The sequence below is a fragment of the Cibotium barometz genome, chromosome 26 (assembly GCF_041138505.1).
Source record: "Cibotium barometz isolate CiBa-2024 chromosome 26, ASM4113850v1, whole genome shotgun sequence".
NCBI lineage: Eukaryota > Viridiplantae > Streptophyta > Polypodiopsida > Cyatheales > Cibotiaceae > Cibotium > Cibotium barometz.
This window is the reverse complement of record NC_141071.1, coordinates 30,561,299-30,581,014: the sequence shown is the minus strand read 5'-3', so window position 1 is coordinate 30,581,014 and position 19,716 is coordinate 30,561,299. Positions and strand designations below refer to the sequence as shown.

General features: G+C 41.8%; 1 protein-coding gene across 6 annotated transcripts; it reads right to left on the bottom strand.

Annotated features, from left to right (window-relative positions):
- Positions 1 to 1,704: 1,704 nt before the first annotated feature.
- LOC147623870 (serine/threonine-protein phosphatase PP1 isozyme 2-like) lies at positions 1,705 to 18,250 on the bottom strand. 6 transcript variants are annotated; one of them, XM_086820505.1, is made up of 5 exons: positions 17,805 to 18,249; positions 16,057 to 16,616; positions 15,756 to 15,977; positions 9,722 to 9,796; positions 1,705 to 2,015 (listed from the first exon to the last, which is right to left on the bottom strand). In XM_086820505.1, the coding sequence occupies exons 1-4, from the start codon at positions 17,980 to 17,982 to the stop codon at positions 9,758 to 9,760; spliced, it is 999 nt and encodes a 332-aa protein (XP_086676631.1). In that variant the 5' UTR covers positions 17,983 to 18,249; the 3' UTR covers positions 1,705 to 2,015; positions 9,722 to 9,757. The 6 variants fall into 6 exon arrangements, with proteins under 6 accessions (XP_086676631.1, XP_086676630.1, XP_086676632.1 ...); XM_086820504.1 differs by having other exon boundaries at positions 1,705 to 2,006; XM_086820506.1 differs by lacking the exon at positions 9,722 to 9,796 and having other exon boundaries at positions 17,805 to 18,248.
- Between the last annotated feature and the right edge of the window lie 1,466 nt (positions 18,251 to 19,716).

The window sequence follows — 19,716 nt, the reverse complement described above, 5'->3', positions numbered from 1 at the left end:
TAACTCCAACACACCTTACCCTAGAATTATTGGGCCGACTTGATCCTCAATCATAATACTCACTTGTGCTCTGACATCTATGTAGACCTTGAAATCTTGTGTCCTTTTATCCAAGCATCCAAGGTGGGCTCCACATCAACTTGTGGCTTGAGTTGAATCAAATTTGAATGAAAATTTTTCTTCTTCTTAAGTAATCTGATGCTAACAATCCTACTCCATTGCCTCCTCATCTCTGGTGCTTCTCCAAAAGGTGAGACCATGTGATTATTGGTCATTTTCCTCTGATCAAGCCTTCCAAAAGGTTGTAGGATCTCAGACCGTGTCCTAATGGAAAAACAACAAGGGTTAACGTCCTTCTGATCCTCTTCTTCATCTTACTTATTTTTGGTCCCTCTTGCATATCCACATCTTTCCCTTTTGTCATCCTTTCCCCTTTTTCTTCTTACATAATCTTTGAAAGTTCCAATTCTTTCTCCTTCTCTTCTCTTGACAAACTTATGGTGGAAACTTAAAAAGCATATGTAAAACCTACCTTGCAACCCATACTGGTCCAAGGGGCAAAAAAAACTCTTGGATTTTTTCAATAAACTCCATGTCTATCCATTGATTCGGCACCGGCTTACCTGAAAAGAAAGAACATATGTACACTATGTAGTGCATTAGATTTTCTTGCATCACTAAGCATGGACAAAACCAACCCAAATAAGCTCCTCTCTAATAGGAGACATGACCCTTTAATCTCACCTAAGAAGACATAAATTTAGACACGAGTATCAAGACCTGAAGTTCAAACACGTGAATTTGCAGACATGCGCCTAGAGCTAAGCATACCTAATATAGCACATAGCAATTATTAGAGCCATAAAGACTCGTATGGAAACATACATACGCGAAACAATATGTACCAACTACAAAATCAAAGGAATAATCTTGTTCTTCGTAATTTTTAGGAAATTAAGCACTTATTATTCAATATAATTACATGCTAACCCTAGCATAGGCCTAGTTCTAGATGTTTGCACCCCCATGTAGAGGCTTCTTTCATACAAGGGAACTGCTAAGCCAAGTTTATAAGAAAAAGACGTGAACTTACAAACGTCTATACTTACTCTTTATTGAAAAGAGAGTTGCTAAGGTTATGCCCTGTAAAGACAGGCTGAAAGGTAGATATATCATCAAAATAATAAAGATGCACGTCATTTTGGGTGCTTTCGGATCACTCACAATGTAACAAACCTCTAAAAGAAATGAGGCGTGAGACTGAGTGAAGAGGACAGAAATGTGATAAGTGCATGTGCTTGAAGCAAGACTGGGAGTGAAGAGGGACAGAAAGATAACATTGTACAATAGGAAGAACTGATCATTAGAATCATTTTGAATGAGAAAGATGTTGAAAGGTATCAAATTCAAACCCATTCAAGTACATCGCTTGATGAAATCACACCTAGCATCATGGTTGCCAGAAACACTACCCTTAATCAAAAGATCAAATTGTAGTACATAAAGCCAATCCCCACCACCCCAACAAAAAAAAAAAAACATAAAGCAAAGACCGTCCATTTTGTGGCATAGATGTGAGTGGTTCAGGGCAGGTGTGTGGCGTGGTCCGTGTATACAGGTACTTAACGATGCACCTTCGTTTCAAAAACATCTCCTCAACAAAAGGCACACAGAAGATGGTATCCACGGACTGGTACAAAAATCAAATAAATGGATACTTGTTATACAACAAATTAAAAGCAAATGAGGCCAGCTCCCAACTCCATTGAAAAAAGTGGAGATATTTGAAGGCACTGACACTCTGATCTCTATGGTGCGCACATGAAAAAACAGACGAAGCATACAAGGTTGCTCTTGAAAGGCTCCCATTAATTAAAGGCACTCCATGTGCCATCTGCATCGAGTCTAGATCAAACAGATTTCTTCAGTGAATGAGAACAGTGATTTATCCATGCAAACTCCTGTGACATTTTGCAGCGTTCCAAAGAACACTAGATTTTTCCACCCTGGTACTTCTGAAAAAAAAACTCTTAGAACCTCTCTCTCTCTCTCTCTCTCTCTCTCTCTCTCTCTCTCTCTATGTTTCCACCCTGGTACTGCTCTCTCTCTCTCTCTCTCTCTCTCTCTCTGTTTGTTTGTGTGTGTGTGTGTGTGATGGCACGTGCAACCATAAAGCTTAGTTCATGGAATCTTGGTGTAGTGCTCACCAGCGCCCTTCAGGCCCTGTCCAGTGCCCGTCTGGCCCTGCTGTCCAGCCTGGCAGACCAAGCTAGAGTCCACATGGTTGAATGCTGCTGCTGTTCTGCAAGACCACACAGGTCTCTCCTGGCTATGGCTATGCACTCTGGCTAATTCACGCACATTCCAAGCCGCTCTGCATATGGCTAGGAGAAGATATTCTGGCTAAACCTGGACTCTCAACTACTGGTTCCGATGGTGAGAAATCAGGGATGAGGGTTGAGGAGATGGGGTGGTCAAAATGGGGGATTGGGAGTGCTGGTTATAGCAATTTTCCACCCACACTTAAGTGAATGTGAACCCTGCACCCAATAAACCTTAGTAACATGAATGAATAAATTGGGTTAAGTGTCCACACTTACCACTTGCAGAACACACAAGGAAACCATATGAGTCCCAAACAGGTGTGCACACGCGTATCCACGGGTTGTCCAGGCATCCCGGGTGCCCGTGGATATTCACAGGCCAAAATACCAAGCAATGTCCAAGCATCAAAAACAAGTCATCCATGCATGTGCAACTCACATACATATGCTGAAGCACAAACATAGTGGATGAAATCTCCCAACTTACATCTTGTACATCCAACTAGCCCGTTCACAGGCGTCGTCCACACAGGACCAAAAAGTACTCACCAGGGATACCACCCTTCCATGAGTTCATAAATCATGCCAGGAACTCACACCAGGATACCAATCCTTCCATGAAGCCCTTCCACATGTATTCAATCATGACATCATTCCAAACGTCTGCCAGAGAAGTGGTGACATTCCCCCCGCAACTGAAAAGCTTCCAAGTAGGCCACAAGAAGAACTGGGTAATCTTTAAAATATGCCTCGTCCATCCACTTCGCATCAAGTGGTGCTAGATAGTTCCTCAACTTCACAAGGTACTTACGGACAAGCATGCCTCTAGCACCTTTCTATTCCTTGTGAAAAACAATCTGCTCAAGCTGCAATACCTCTTCTAGCTCATCAACCTCGGGTTGATCTTCCATAACCGGCTCCACCGGCTGAGGACCAATATATCTCTTCAAGAGACTGACATGGAAAGCATTATGAATCCGGCAATGATCTTGTAACACCAGCCTGGAAGCTACCTCATTGATCTTTTCCAAGATCTGAAATGGTCCATAATACCTGCAAGACAGCTTCGGATAGTTACCATCTTTCCCACTCTGCTTGCGAAGGCGAGCCTTTTGAAATTTTAATAAAACCCAATCTCCATCCTTCAAATCCAATTGCTTTCTATGCTTATTTGTAGCTTTCTTATGCTTATCTTGGGATCTTTGTATGGCTGTGCGTGTGATATGCAGCGGAAGTCTTTGTATTGGAAGATCCTATCACACAAATGCTCACACCGTCTTCTGTATCCTGAGTTTCGTGAGTTAAGCAATCCACTTTAATACTTCAAACTTTAAAAAGATGAGAGAAAGATATGAGAAATGTACACCAGATTGGGTCCCGAATTACCCACTGAAGGGCCCCCTATCTCGATAACGAGATAGTATTTGCTTTATTTCTTTAGAGAGAATGACTGTGGACTGTAGATAAGCCAAACGCAAGATCTCGGAGGATTGGAAGCTTGGCTGAACTGTACACGGCTGTAGAAACACCTCAATGAACTTATCTCGAGCCTATGCACTCTTCCCAAGGGCATGAGGAAGGGCTGCACACCTGAGGCTGAGAAAAGGAGATGGTGGACTGTTCTAAGCTATGTTAGAATGCTGTAAATGCTTATGAATGCTTGGTTACCTATACCAGAGGGATGGTGTATGCGTGGATGATGTACTGAAGGCTGGTTACTGATGTAAACTGCTGTAGGACTGAAAACGCATGGAAGAACTGCTGTAGGATTGTCAACGCATGGCTGGGCTGATGCTGGACAGAAAAACACAGACTGATGTGCTGTTTTGGGGACTGTGTAGGACTGAATCTGCAGCAGGCGGCTGGTCACTATGCAGGAAAACGTAGATCTGCCTGCTGATTTGGACCTGAATAGACGCTGAATGCAGGCGCCTAGGGTCTGAAGGGCTGCGTTGAACTGTAGAGGCTGATTGGAAGCAAAACGCAAGGTCTCCTGGCTGGAGAAGCAAACGCAGAAGCTCCAATAGGGCTAGATTAGTCTAGGGCTGAAGGCAATGGAACTCCTAGGGCTGAGGAGGAAAGCTCTTAGCACACTGAAGACTGAATGAGAAACTAAGCCCTATGCAAACCTATTATACTAACTAGAGGCTGGTCAAGTTGGCTGGTCATTTATTTAATAAAGTTTATATTCATAAATGACAATAAATGCTAAATAAATACCAAAAAATATGGAAAAAATACCAAATAAATCCTAGTAAATTCCCTAAGGCTTCTGGGATGTTCTAAATGATGCACAGGCATATGAATGCATATTATGCAGGATAAAGAGTGCTTTTTGATGCAAACTCTAAGGCTTCTACTGACTCTACATGCATGAATGATTCTCTCCAAGTGGGTTAAGGGACTTGACTGACTGACTGACCCGCTAAGGCCGAGGAATGTAGCTCGTGCCTGACTTATCCTGGACTGAGGATGTACAGTGGGATCACGACGTACGACAATTATCATCCTACTGGGTTCTAATAATGTACAAATGTTGCACTGCTGCTGATGAGCCAGTTTGTCACCATGCACTGAGTGCAGAGTGCATGTGAAAGTGCGGACCTGTGCAAAGGCCGTATCCAAATCCCTTACATACTCATCTGCTGTTGCAAATATCTCATCCTTCGTGCGAAGGATAGAGAAAAAATAATCTTGCCATAAACAATCTTAAAGGGCGCCTTGCCCATAGAAGTATGCACTCTATTGTTGTAAGCAAACTCTACCAGTGACAAATACTTCTCCCAATCTGATTTGCGATCAACCACATAGCATTTCAAAAGATCAAGCACTGCTGAATTTGCAATCTCACTTTGCCCATTTGTCTCTGGATGATATGCAGAAGAGAAATTCAGCTTCGTTCCCATCTTATCAAACAATGCTCGCCAAAAGAGACTTGTGGTGCAAGGATCACGATCCCCCACAATCGCTTTTGGCATACCATGATGCTTGAAAACTTGTGCCATAAATATCTTTGTTATTTGCTCTGGCTTTATGGTCTTCCATACCGGAATAAAATGTGCATGCGTACTGAATCTATCCACAATAGTCCAGATGGCATCATTCCCTTGCTGTGACTTAGGAAGACCTGTGATAAAATCCATGGCAATACTCTCCCAAGGCTGATTTGGAATCGACAACGGTTGAAGCAACCCCGGAGTCTTATGCCTGTCAAGCTTAACTATCTGGCAAACCATGCATTGGTGCACATAGTCATCTATGTCTTTACACATTCCTGGCCAGAAAAAGTATCTCTCCAAAGCCTGTGTAGTGGCAAGGATTCCTCTATGCCCTGCATAAGGCGGTGCATGGCATTCATCTCACTTTGTGCCTCAAATCCTTATGTACACATAAAAGATTATGAAACATCAAATACCCAACACGTGTGGAGTAATTCGGGGCTGTTATACCCTGCTGAAAACCAGCCCATATATGCTGAAAATTATCATCTGTATGATAAGAATTTCGCATATCTAATAAGTCCTGATGATAGGCTACTGTAATAGCACTTACTTGAGGCCTTCGGGATAGTGCATCGGCCACTACATTCTTCTTACCAGGAGTATGTAAAATCTGAAAATGAAACATAGATAGGAAGTTTGCCCATCTCATATGTTTCTCAGATAGCTTAGTCTGTGTAAAAAAATACCGTAGACTCTGATGATCAGTATTAACGGTAAATTCAACTCGCAAAAGATAATGCTTCCACATCGTGAGAGCATGAATCACTGCCAAAAACTCTTTCTCGTAAACCTGCAAGTGGAGTTCGGTATGTTGCAACCGACGGCTCTCATATGCCACTGCATGGCCTTCTTGGTTCAACACTGCACCAATACAACTCCCACATGTATCACATTCCATTTAGAAAGGTTTATGCAAATCTAGAATGATCAGCACCGGTCCAATCATGATTGCTTCCTTTAACTTAAGAAAGGCATTCCTTTGCTTGTCACCCTAGTGAAAAGTAGATTTCTTCTTTGTTAAATCATGCAAAGGCGAAGCAATCTCAACGAAGAGCTTAATAAACCAGCGATATTATGAGCATAATCCCAAAAAGTTCGTGATCTCATGTACATTCTTCAATTTTGGCCAATCTTTTATAGCTTGCAACTTGGCGAGATCCATACGTACTCCATCCTTGGATACAATATGACCAAGGTAGTGAATTTCAGCCAAGAAAAATTCACTCTTCTTGCCATTAATGTAGAGCTTATGAAGACGAAGCTCTTCAAACACTATGGCCAATTGCTCCTTATGCTGCCCTTCATCTTTAGAGAACACAATGATGTCATCAAAGAAAGTACTAGTGAACTTTCTGTGTGCTCTGAAAACACGATCCATCATACAATTAAAGGTGACAAGAGCATTGGTAAGTCTAAACGGGACCACCAAGAACTCATAAAGCCCAAACTGCATACGAAAAGCAATTTTATGAATATCCTCAAGAGCCACTCGTATCTTATGCTATCCACTCTTAAGATCGATGCGGCTAAAACATGCCGCACCCCCCAACCTATCCAAAATATCATCGATACGTGGTATCGAAAACCTGTTCTTTATCGTCACCTTGTTAAGGGCACGATAATCCACACACATCCTCCATGTCCCATCTTTATTTGCACCAAAAACACAGGTGAGCAATAAGGAGATTAACTAGGGCATATCAACCCTTTCTCAAGCAAGTCATTAACCTGCGCCATAATCTCTTCTTGTTGACTTACACTCACCCTGTAAAAGGAGGTCTATTCAGAGACGTACTCCCAGGTATCACATCAATATGATGATCCTCAGGCAATCAGGTGGCAACTCTCGTGGTAATGCATCCCTGAAACAATCACCATAACCACGCGAAAAGTCTATGCGATCTCAGGTTAGATGATCTACATTTACATTCTCATGTTCAGCTCGTACAAAAACCAAGAACAAGCTGACTTCTTCATTATTTTGGAAACTTGAACATGACTTACAATAGGTATGGTACTACCTGGAGTACCAGCTTCTATAACAAGCTCTCTACCTCTATGAACAAAGCTGATTTTCTTGGACTTATAGTCCTTCTTGGGCTCCATACGAGCATGCCAAGGCATCCCCAACAAAACATCACATCCTGTGAGAGGAGCAACTAAGAAACTCTCATGATTAAGATATCCCTATATATGAATTCCGAGTTTGCCAATGATCGGCGTTACATCAACTCCTTTACCCTCAAAAGCGACATCTGCATTCATTTGAGTCCCAAAATCTAATACATCCAAGCCTATGGCAACAGCCATCTGTACCGAAATGAAATTATCTATGGATGCATCATCAAACAAAAAGAGTACGGGCTGATTCCTCAACTGTCCCCATGCTTTACATATTGATCTATGATCTGGGGGTTGCCCCGTATTTCCTTGCACATCGGGCACAACATTCACATGAGGCTTTTTTGCATTAGAATCTGTATTCTTGGGATTCTGCGGGCATTTAGTAAATATGTGATCCTTACTGCCACAGCCAAAACATTTCCCATCACGTACATAATCAAGCCTCTGCTGTTTTGACAGCCCAAAATCATTGCGTTTACCCCCCGGCTTCTTAGATGAGTTTCCCTTTGTATATGAGACATTCTTTCTGCTCACTTTTATAGGATTGTCCACCCTTTTTCTGGTCATAACCAACCCATCTCTTGCCCTTAGATGAATTTGAATTTGACTTGTTTTTAACCCACTTCATATGCAAATTTTCAGCTATGAGTGCCAAGTTTATCAACTGCTGAAGAGTCTGATTTGGGTACACTTGTAAGCTCTCTTGAATGATGGGGTGCAAACCTGATTCAAACTTCCGTTTCTTCTCCCCATTAGAAAGAGACATAAAGGGAGTAACTTTCAGCAGTACCTTCCAGTACTTAGCTATATACGTCTGCACTATCTCCCCTTCATCCTGCTTCAACCAATCCCCACTCTTTGCATACATTCTTGGCAATGTTTGGAGGCAAGAATTGAGCATAAAACTGAATTTTAAAGCCATCCCATGTGCCGGCAGCACTTGCATCCAAAAGCTTGGCCATCCACCAATCACTACCTGTCTCTTTGAGATGCATACCCACATGCCTGAGTTTAGACTTCTCAAAGGAATCTTCATCGCAAAAAGCAATTTCAAACTGTCTCACAAAAGCAAGCGCCTTCGTAGTATCCATCTTGCCATAGAAGTTCTCAAACTTCACATCTTTGTCTCCTGACTTGAACTCTCGGCTTTTCTTTTTAGAACGAGACCTGTCTCTAGCCTCTTGTCTAGGCTTAGGTGACTCATGCCTCGGTCTCTTCCCACGTACTCGAGACGCGCTCCTGGAGTAACGAGAATCTTCACTTGAAGAACGCTCTCGGCGTAAAGATGTATAACGGTGACGAGGATCTACATCTCCTGATGTACTGGAATCTGCTATGCTTCCACGCGGGCAGTACTTTTTGTACCTGCATCACCCAATACATCCTTTTTGCCTTTCAAATAAGATATGGCCAGCTCTTTAGGATCTTCATATCCCATCTCTACTGCTATGGCCTCAAAGGCTACATCGTCACCTGAACCCTTCTTTTTCTTTTCATTCAAAACCCTTTGCACATCACGGTCATTCTTGAGTGTCCGCAATTCAGCTGTCTCCTCACAATAGCGTCTAAGTTGACGCTTGAGAGCCTCTAGCTCTGAAAGTACATCGACCTAGTCAGAATATGGGAATTTAGCAAACCGTTGTGCATCTGAATGCTCACCGGACCTTGCTTGCATGCTCATGTTTCACAATCTGTATGCTCAACAAAAAGCTTTCCGTATGCCCAAAAATCATCTCTTTGAAGCAAAGAAAGAAACCAATGCTCTAATACCACAATCACAAAATGGGCACGTGTATACGGAACCAATTCACTACCAAAACAGCATACATACATCAACCATTCCTGTCATATACATGATTACCATCATTGTGAAACATTACATGGGTATATACATCCTGCAAACATATACCAAATTACACATGACACAACACTAGAGGCTAAATTTGCCCCCCCCCCCTCCCCCCCCCCGCCCCCCCAAGGTATCTTTATTAAGGCCATATGAATCCGAACTTAAGAATAATTTTAAAAGAAAGAAGAGAATCACCAAAAACAAATAAAATAATAATAATAATAGTAGTAATAACTTGCAAAAATAAACAAATACATAAATAAATCACACACAAATAAATTCTTTATTGAACCACAACAAAAGAATTTCTAACAAACAAGCTAAATAAATTTTAATAACTAATTAGTAAAAACAAACTTTCAATGACTAATTCACTAAAACAAAACAAGTAAAGACAAGAATACAAAAAGTGTGAACTTTGCCTCAAAGATTGTAGCGAGACCACAATTATATCTTGGTCACACCTTACGGCAACTAATCGCAACCGCCACTACCACCTAGCAATTGGAACTCAAGTTGAGTCGATCCAACAAGGCTAAACCCTCATTCCAAGGAAAAGAGAGAGTTGCCCAAAACTTGCAAAATAGTTGATAGCCACCTAAACAAGACCAAAACCATAGCAAAAATGGTCCAAAGGCTAAAAATAAGCTTGCAAAGAAACGCATCCCTTCAAAGTGAAAGACTATGGTCTCACTACTGAGCAGAAAGAGCAATATATGAGCGAGGGCAAATGCTTTACTCGTGGTAACAATGAGCATATACCAAAAGTATGTCCAAACAAGAAAAAGCGTTATTAATGTGAATCCACCAAAGCCCAATGTGCATATGGCTCCCGATGTGTAAGAAAATACTTCACATGATAGCAAAGATAAGGTTATATGTAAAGCTTAGGAACACCTGAAGGATCAATCTACTTAGTTTATATTTACCGATTGTGCAACTAAAAACTTCATAACTACAAAAATGGTAGCTACATGCATCTAGAAAAGTGCAACCCATGTTGCATGTGTTGTACATGCACATTTTCAACCGACAATGACATTTGACATACATTTTGATCATTGACATAAACATTGCATACTTTATGGACTATATAAGGTACACCTACAAGGCATGAAGTCCAAGATGGTTTCTCTAATTATATGAGTATTCAACGTCTTAGACCTATCCTCTTGTTCAACCACCTATGGGGATACCAAGACATGTGGGATAGTTGCACTTTCTCTATACGCATCCTCAATACGAGCCAAGTATGCACAAACTGCATCCCTCCGTTACATGTGCAACTCTTGAGCTATCATTGCCATGGACTAATCCATAAATGATTCAGCTTTCTTAGCCTTCAAACGATCATGTACCAATGGATCCTGGTGGTAGAGCATAAATTCTTCTACTTGTGCCTAAAGAAGAGCCTACATATAGATAAGTTCAATCCATGGAGTTACAGACTCTCCTTCCTACATTTTCTCATTACCATGGAACGATTGTTCCACATGTTCAAGTTCCCTAGTATGCACCACATGAGTATGTTCTTTCAATAAAGTATTGAAAGCATGCATATCATTATTCCTGCCTCTTGCAATGGTATCTTCAACATTCATTATACAACTATCCATAGTGCTCTAAGTGTAGAGATAACTAGTATTCATGATAATCATCTTTCACAATGGAAGTAGAAGAGAACTGTATGCTTTGATACCAATGTACTTCCACAAGTCGGTGTGGAATGTTTGGTTGAAAACGATGCTAATCAATACACTTAAACTACACTAAGATTTAATTAACAACAAACACAATGCAAAATGTAATTTGCTAAATTGACAAGAGAAGCACAATGAGCCATAATAGTCAACTCCTCTCTCAAATAATGTATATTGATCTTGGGAGAATCAAATACATAGTGTCATGAGTATTTTTTACCAGATTTACATACCAATGCATATGAATACAGTATTACAAACAATATGGTTATCGGTGAAAATCTTCAACTCACACTACCTTCTGAAGTGCCCATATTCCCTACCATCTGCTCTCTATTGTTTCACACACACATGGTCGAAACAATCTTCAAGAGAGCACGTTGGACAAGAGAACACAAGGTGTGTTCAAGGATATGTGAACACGGAGTCCCGCTCCTTCCTCTTGCTACTACTTTTATAATTGATCGTTAAAGCTTATCAATTGCACGTAGAGTCGATGTCAACGCGATGCAAGCGTCTAGAATGTTCAGAGATTCAATTTGTCGTGATTCTTCGTAACAGAAGCCTTCAAGTGGTTCCAGGAAAGCTTCCTCTATGATTTAACTCGAAAAAGAAAGATTGAAATTAGGATTTTCAATCAAAAGACCAAAAATTACAACAAATAAAAGAACTATTTTATTGAATTTAAGCCATTGGGAGTGTGTAGAAGAGTGATTACGGCCTAGAAACCATAGTTGAGGAAAACGAGAACGAAAATGAAAACGAAAATGCATACAAAAATGAAAATTTCGAGGAGAGCGAAAACAGAAACGAAAACAAAAACACCACGTCAACAAGGAGAACTAAGAGAGGAGGAGTTGAAAGTTTGAATACACATGTGATCCAATTATGACATGAATTTTATATTCTATAAGAATAAAAGGAGAACAAAATGAATATCAATTGTTGTAGTGTAACATTTTATGTTGATTTAGATGAAAAGATCTCCGAAACATGTGGTGTTGTGAAAAACGGCAAGCACTGATTTCGGTAGGAAGGTCATGGCATAGTTGAGTGAGTGTACAACATTTAGCTGAAACATTTTGAACAACCGTTTTGGGTTTACCGAAACATTTCACTAACCAAAACGCGTATCAATCCCCTACCTTTCCTGAAACACGTTTCGATCCTCAAAAACAACCGTTTCAGCCGTTTTCCATAACTATGCTAAAAATACTCTCAAAAGCTTGAAAAACACTATAAAAAGCTTGGAGATGGAGTAGGGAAAGAGAAATATGTAGAAAATATAGCCATAGAGCCTCTTGAAAGGGGCGCCAACTTCTTGAGAGAGAGGAGAGAAGAGAAATACTGAGATGTCCACCTTGGATGTCAAGCAAAGAGAGAAAATGAGTTGGGATCCAAGCTGGGATTAACACATGACAGGTTGCTCTCTTTGAACAAAGGGGATAAGGTGTGGATGGTGGACATTGAGCTTTGTCCATCTTAAGACATCAATGTGTGCGAACACAAGGCTAGTCATAATTCATAGGTGAGTTTTGGTCGCCCAAAACTAAATAAAGTGTGTATACACTCACTTATAAATTAATGATATATCCTAATGCTCAATTATGACCAATACTTACCACATGTCACATGACACATAACCATGTCAACACACAATTTTACACACACAATTCACCAACAGACATTCCCTTTTACCTAGAACTACACATTGGTCAAGCAAGTATAAAAACAACATGCACATTCAATTTGCAAGCAAGCACATAAAGATACTATGCAATGCAACATTGATATGAACAATCCCTGATCTTGAGACTATACCAAAATAGACGTGTATTCTAGGCAAGTACACGAGATACCAAACCCAATGGAACACCAATTCTCCAGGTATTTCCAAGCATGTACACACAAGCACACAAGTCTCAGTGGAAAGCCAAATCCACAGTATCACATGACTGACATCAATCCGTTGCATATGCGATGTATATACATAATGAGAAAGCAAGGGTGGACCAACTGGGTGGCCAAATGGTGACAGGTGGTGAGCTTACCTACACCCCTTTATTTGGTTTCTCTGATCTTATTTATGCATGTGTATTAGGTGATCCTTGAAAGGAGTCTTTCAAACTCAGCAACACACTCACAACTCATCACTGGACAAGGACAATAAAACCGCATGATGCCCGACCTCAAAGTTCTGCACTTGTCTGTGCAATCATGTCCACATGATGGCATCCAAGTACAAGATGCACGTGACATCATAACTCCTAGCCTTCAACACTAAAACTCTTAAGACTATAACATCATCAACCTACAACACGCCAAACCATTTAAGGCAACCCTCTCACAATAACAACGACTTGAGCGTGGCAAACATGACTTAATCACCAAGAGTACCAACCAAGCTACAAAAGTCTCTAAATGCCACAAAATTGGCTTTTTTTACAAGACTAGTGCTAATCAATGGCATTCTTAGGGATTGTTTTAAATTTAACATATCAACATGGCAAAAGGCAACAAATTTAAGGTAGTTACTACTCATAACGTCCCATGGTCTGTAGGCTCCCGATGTTACTTGCATTAAGGTAGTTAATTGTTATGTATCCCACATCCTCACTTTTGGGTGGACTTTAGAGGTTGAGTCTAGACAATCAACGTAAAATTTCAACGTGCTATGGGGTTCATCTAAAGTGTGTTCCATGTCTACAAGCCTCGTTAATGTGGTTCCTAACGGCGTTGGCTATGGTGGTAACACTAAAGGTGTAACCTCCAGTGCTCTATACTTTCTAGCCAACATAGGATTCATTGCTTCATAAGCGGCGCTTAGTCCAATTGTAGATGGTGTTGATAAGGCTAATGGTTGAGAAGCTACCAGTAATGCAAGCACTCCTATCATTCTAGCCAATCATTGCATATGGTAGCAATTGAACGATTCATGATTTCCATATCTTCTGCACTACCCACACCACTAGTTCTCTCTTGCTTTCAAGACTAGGCACTCATGGACTATGTGGTTGCTTCTGCTAACAGTCCACCAAGTCATTTTCCCGTCCTGGAGGTAAATGCGGATGGCTTGTCTCCCTAGGAGAGAGGCTTTCCACATTTCTTCTAGCCCTTTCATCTCTGCCTTAGCAATGTCTTCCGCCCTTTTGGGCTCTTCCCTTTTCCTACAATCTTGACTTTTGACATTGGGTTTTGTTTTGACCAGAGAGTATGGTCTTCTGATTTCCGTGGAAGGGATGCTTGTAAAGTTATCACCAAAATGCCAATGAGGTGGTAGCTCAAGTGGTGAAGTGTTTGTCTTGGGACCACACTAGGTGCTCCCTCAACACCATCGCCTACGAGCGGTGAAATGCACCTACAAGCGGTGAAAAAACAATAACTATAGGAAAATCTTGGACCTAAGGCTAGTCGGGGGGGGGGGGGGGGGTATCGCCCAAATCTATTGTGTCTACGCAACATTCCACTTGCGTTCTAGTACAGTTGCTTGCTTCTCAAACCCTCTAAGAACAATGAGATCAGCCTGGTTAGCATGCAACGTACCTGGGTCTAACCAAGTGTGCTAGTGATGCATGTAGTATAGCTATGCGGGCTACACTTAATGGAAAGATAGCCTTCATGCTTAGTAGTCCTTTCTGAGTCTGAAGGAATCCTTCTAATGTGAACAACTCACCCAATGTTGGCTGTTAGGTCCCTTTCTTAGCACAATGTCTGGGAAATCAGGACTGGATCTGGCCTTGGCTAAGCTCGAGCCTTAAACTTGAACCGCCCAAAGTTGTGGAGATTCACTTTCTCCCACTGAGACCAACACTACTACTCTCCTAACATTGCCACTCTTTCAAATGGTTTATCTTAAAAATCCTAAGGATTTACAAGTACCAAGAATGAAAAGAGTCTACAAGCTTTCTCACATGTGGGAAGCTTCATGCCACCTTGCTTGCTTTGGTATGAGCTCAGAAGCCTGGCGGTAAAACTTCCAGCTTGCCCTCCCCAATAATAAGAGGCCAGGGCTACTGGGTTTACTGCTGTAGGTTGCATGATCCAGGCAGCAAGACAATGCAAGGCCTATGAGGGCATGCACAGCATAGTCACATGGAACATGGAATGGGAGTGAGAACGAGGCCCAATTTCGGAATGGGGAACGGGGACATTTGGACTTGGAACAGGAACGGGAACGGGAACACGTGAGAGAGAGAGAGAGAGAGAGAGAGAGAGAGAGAGAGAGAGAGAGAGAGAGAGAAAATGTGGACATTCTGTAACTTCGTAACTATAGGAATGAGAGGTTATGACATTCCGTTCCATTCCACGCTCCCCACATATATCCGTTCCCAGAACGTGAGCTGTGTGACCAGCCACCTCACGTTCCCATGTGCTACATGACGTTCCCACATTCCAAGCATTCAGGAACGACGTTCCATGTGACTATGATGCACATGCTATTCCCCTGCTTGCTCCACCCTACAACCACCCTAACCGCCGCTACAACAACGTTCTATACAGCCTTGAGCTGACTGCCTGATATTACTGTACCATACAGCTGTACAACGCCATATGCAGTTCCACATCACGCTTTTGACTGCATAGTTTCTTCCACACAGGGGTCTACCAATGCCATACACTTCCATCAGCACACGCTACTAGTCCAAATTCGCTAAGAGAAGGGAAGAGACATGACACAGAGGAGGAAGGAAAAGTTAAAAGTATGGTCTTTGGTCCTGCCAATCTCACGCATGAAACAGCATAAAAAGGTTGCTACCTTTGCTCCACCAGGAGGTGTTCCTGGTTTTGCCGAGTTGACAGACGTGTATGAAAACTTTGGCTTCTTCTCTGTAGGCTTGAGGATCTGAAAAGAGCACATAAGGGTCTCATCAACACTCATCATAGCTCCTGCATTATCAAATTCCCCGCAGTAATTAGGAGCTGAAAAGATTGTCACGAGCTGCCTGTCAGCAAAAAATTCATAGCCCTCCTCTACCACCTGCCAAAAAGAGGGCGTTGTAAGCCCATCAACCCACATTGAATCAAAGAAAAAGGCAGGTTTCAAACAGCTCACTAACCTGATGGGCTCGGCAGATGAGATCAAGGTCATGCTTTTGTAAAAACTCATTGACTTTGTCCGCTCCAAATGTGAAAGAGACACCTCTATCATTCTCACCCCAACCCAATATATCTCTCTCAGGATCTGCCCATAACAGATCACATAGCAACCCCTGATCAGGTACATCTGTTGGCCGAGGTATTGCTCTGATTTGGTCCAGGTTGTTCAATTCTGGTGAAAGCCCACCATGCATACAAAGAATCTTCTCATCAATCAGAGCAGCCACAGGGAGACAATTGAAGCAGTCAGTAAAGGTCTTCCACAACCTGATGTTGAACCTCCGCTTGCATTCATCATAAAATCCATAAATGCGATTGATAGAGGCACATTCGTGATTGCCTCTCAGAAGAAAGAAGTTCTCTGGGTACTTGATCTTATAGGCTAGAAGAAGACATATGGTTTCCAAACTTTGTTTGCCCCGGTCCACATAATCTCCTAAAAAGAGATAATTTGCCTGTGGAGGAAGTCCACCATATTCGAAAAGCCTTAAGAGATCTGAATACTGGCCATGGATGTCACCTGCATAGCAAAAGAGGTGTTGAGAGTGTACACCCAGTATATTCAGAACCAACTTTTGTACCAGAAAACAGAGCCGGCCTACATAACTAACCTAAAAAAAGGGGAAAAGCTATGTGAAACAACACTATCTACATATGTCTCCATGCCTATACCAACCTTACATTTCATCATGAGGGATGTAATGTTAGAATACCCGCATCCATAAGGTACCCCCATCTCAACCTGTCATAGGTGACAGCTATGCAATGCAACCACAGATACGCCCATAAGGTACCCACATAGGGAACAGCTATGCAATGCAACTACATATATGCCCATAAACTTTACCTGTCACAAGGGACAGCTATACAATGCAATGTTGCAAAACCCACGCTTCTGTGCAAAGTACGAATGCTTAAAAGTAAATGAGAAGCACGTTCTTTCAAAAAATATCTTTGCTCCAAATCCTGAATAAAATTCAATGAGTATAGCAAAGCATTGTACGTGACCCCCTTTTGCACAGCCAATGAGCATCTAGTGTTATGATAGGATAAGTGTGCTTTCTTTTACAAATAAGTATATTGGACAGTAGAAAGACACATAGCGAATACAGTGCTAAGGTAGTGATACTCAAAGCCTCTTTAAAACAAGCTACTGAGAAGATGTACCACATCCATGACTGGTATGTCATGATGGACAGCTACGTGGCGCAATATCAGAAGGCCCAAGTATGTGACACTGCATCAAAAGTGGAAGAGACGTATCACATTTATGTGATATAATGCTGGAATGCCCACATACAGCTACCTATGGCAATGTGCTGAAGGCAACCATTTAGAGATACATGAAATTAGGACTACCATGTCAAAATGCGAGAACAATCCCCTGACCCGCTTCTTTGTCTATCCAAGGGATGGACGGAGAAGCAGGATGAACTCTTTCAACAATTCTTAGATCAGTTTCGAGGCTGATGCTGTCAGACAATCGAATAATAGGTGAAATAATAGTCCCAGCAAATGGGTGAACCTGGTGGCAGATATGCACTCCTAGAATGCCCATGTACGGAAGCATGGGTGCCACATAAGGATTTTGGAAAAACATGATAGGAAAAGACCCATTTCAACGAGGGGATAGACAGAGGGAATAAATAGAGTTTCGGTAGTTTGAAAGATGAAGGGAAGGAGGGAGGGGGAAGGACGGAGGGCCTACCGCAGATCTTGATGGGCGCTTCTAGTTCAAGCAGGTTGGGCTGTTGCATGAAGATGGCCTTGGATGTGACGCAAAGCTGCCGGATTTCGGCCTCCGAGAGCTGCACCTGCTTGCCCGGCCTCGAGTCCCGCACTTCCAAGAGACGCTGGATGATGTCGTCCAAAGCAGCTGGGTCCATCAAACCCTATAAAAGAGATGCAAAACTCCACAGCAGAGAAAGGAGATGGTGAAGATAAAACCGAAAGGCCGCCTCTGGCTTTTTTTGCCCCTTTCTCTTCTGCGCGAAGATTTTTCAAAATGACAAAAAGCAAAAGCTGATCTTGATCACATCATAGGGCCCCTTCTTCTGCAGAGACAGAGAGAAAGGGGGTAAAGAGAAGGAAGCAAACCAACCATCTGTTGTGTATATGTCGATTTCAACGGCCGCCTCTCGACGGCACTCTCTAACATACGTCACCATCCCTTCTATGCATATCTATATCCTCGTCATTCTCAATAAATTTTGAATTTCATCGCCCCCGCCCCTCACCCCATTAAAATTAATTATTTTCATCTTGATGATACTACTGCACTTGTGGTGTGAGCCCACCACACCCAACTTTGCAGTATCATCATTTTTTTGAAAAATTCAAAAAAAAGTTAAAAACCTTGTGCAGCAAAGTTGCTCCCGCGAATAACAGCTGCCTGTGAAAACTTGCCACACAGCAATTAAACTACACAAATTCGTCATCATCGACATAGATTCACAGGGAAGGTCCACTCGAATCGCCAAATTCATGCTACGCAATACATAATAAAAATGAGAAGCAGAAAACAACGCAGCTTACAAGGAATATAATAACATTGACATAACAACATTGCTAGCAAATCTAACATTGGATACCAATACATGCTATTCACACTCTCTTCTGCATCATCATTCTCACCAAACATGACTCTAACATTCCTCCTCTACATTTTATTAAACATTGTGCTTGCAATGTTATCACGTCTTCATGACCCTCCACCTTGATAGGAATCATGTCGTGCATTGTCGGAAACCAACCCAAAAAACAATGCAACAACAAAGACGGAATATGATGACATTGACATAACAACATTGCTAGCAAATCTAACATTGGATACCACTACATGCTATTCACACTCTCTTCTGCATCATCATTCTCACCAAACACGACTCTAACATTCCTCCTCTGCATTTCATTAAACAATGTGCTTACAATGTTATCATGTCTTCATGACCCTCCACCTTGATAGGAATCATGTGGTGCATTGTCGGAAACCAACCCAAATAACAACGCAACCAACAAAGACGCAAATCTAGCATTGGATACCACTACATGCTATTCACACTCTCTTTTGCATCATCATTCTCACCAAACATGACTCTAACATTCCTCCTCTGCATTTCATTAAACATTGTGCTTACAATGTTATCATGTCTTCATGACCCTCCACCTTGATAGGAATCATGTGGTGCATTGTCGGAAACCAACCCAAATAACAACGCAACCAACAAAGACGGAATATGATAACATTGACATAACAACATTGCTAGCAAATCTAACATTGGATACCACTACATGCTATTCACACTCTCTTCTACATCATCATTCTCACCAAACATGACTCTAACATTCCTCCTCTGCATCTTCATTAAACATTGTGCTTGAAATGTTATCATGTCTTTATGACCCTCCACCTTGATAGGAATCATGTGGTGCATTGTCGGAACACGGACCCTTCTCAGTAATGAGTGTGGTATCAAGGCTGGCACCTCATCGTCGATTGCCACTTGCAATACATTCTAAGTAGTGATGTCATGTACACTCGCATCCATGGTAGCCCTTTGCAACTCTACCTGTGCTTCACATATCCATTCCTCGTCAAATGCATCTCGATGTACAATACA

Coding starts and splice junctions, on each gene's coding strand:
- LOC147623870 (XM_086820502.1), bottom strand. CDS start 17,982: ATGGACCCAGCTGCTTTGGACGACATCATCCAGCGTCTCTTGGAAGTG. Junction 15,978..16,056: donor TCATCTGCCGAGCCCATCAG/GTTAGTGAGCTG, acceptor TCTTTTTGGCAG/GTGGTAGAGGAGGGCTATGA. Junction 11,592..15,755: donor CACCTCCTGGTGGAGCAAAG/GTAGCAACCTTT, acceptor GTTAAATCATAG/AGGAAGCTTTCCTGGAACCA.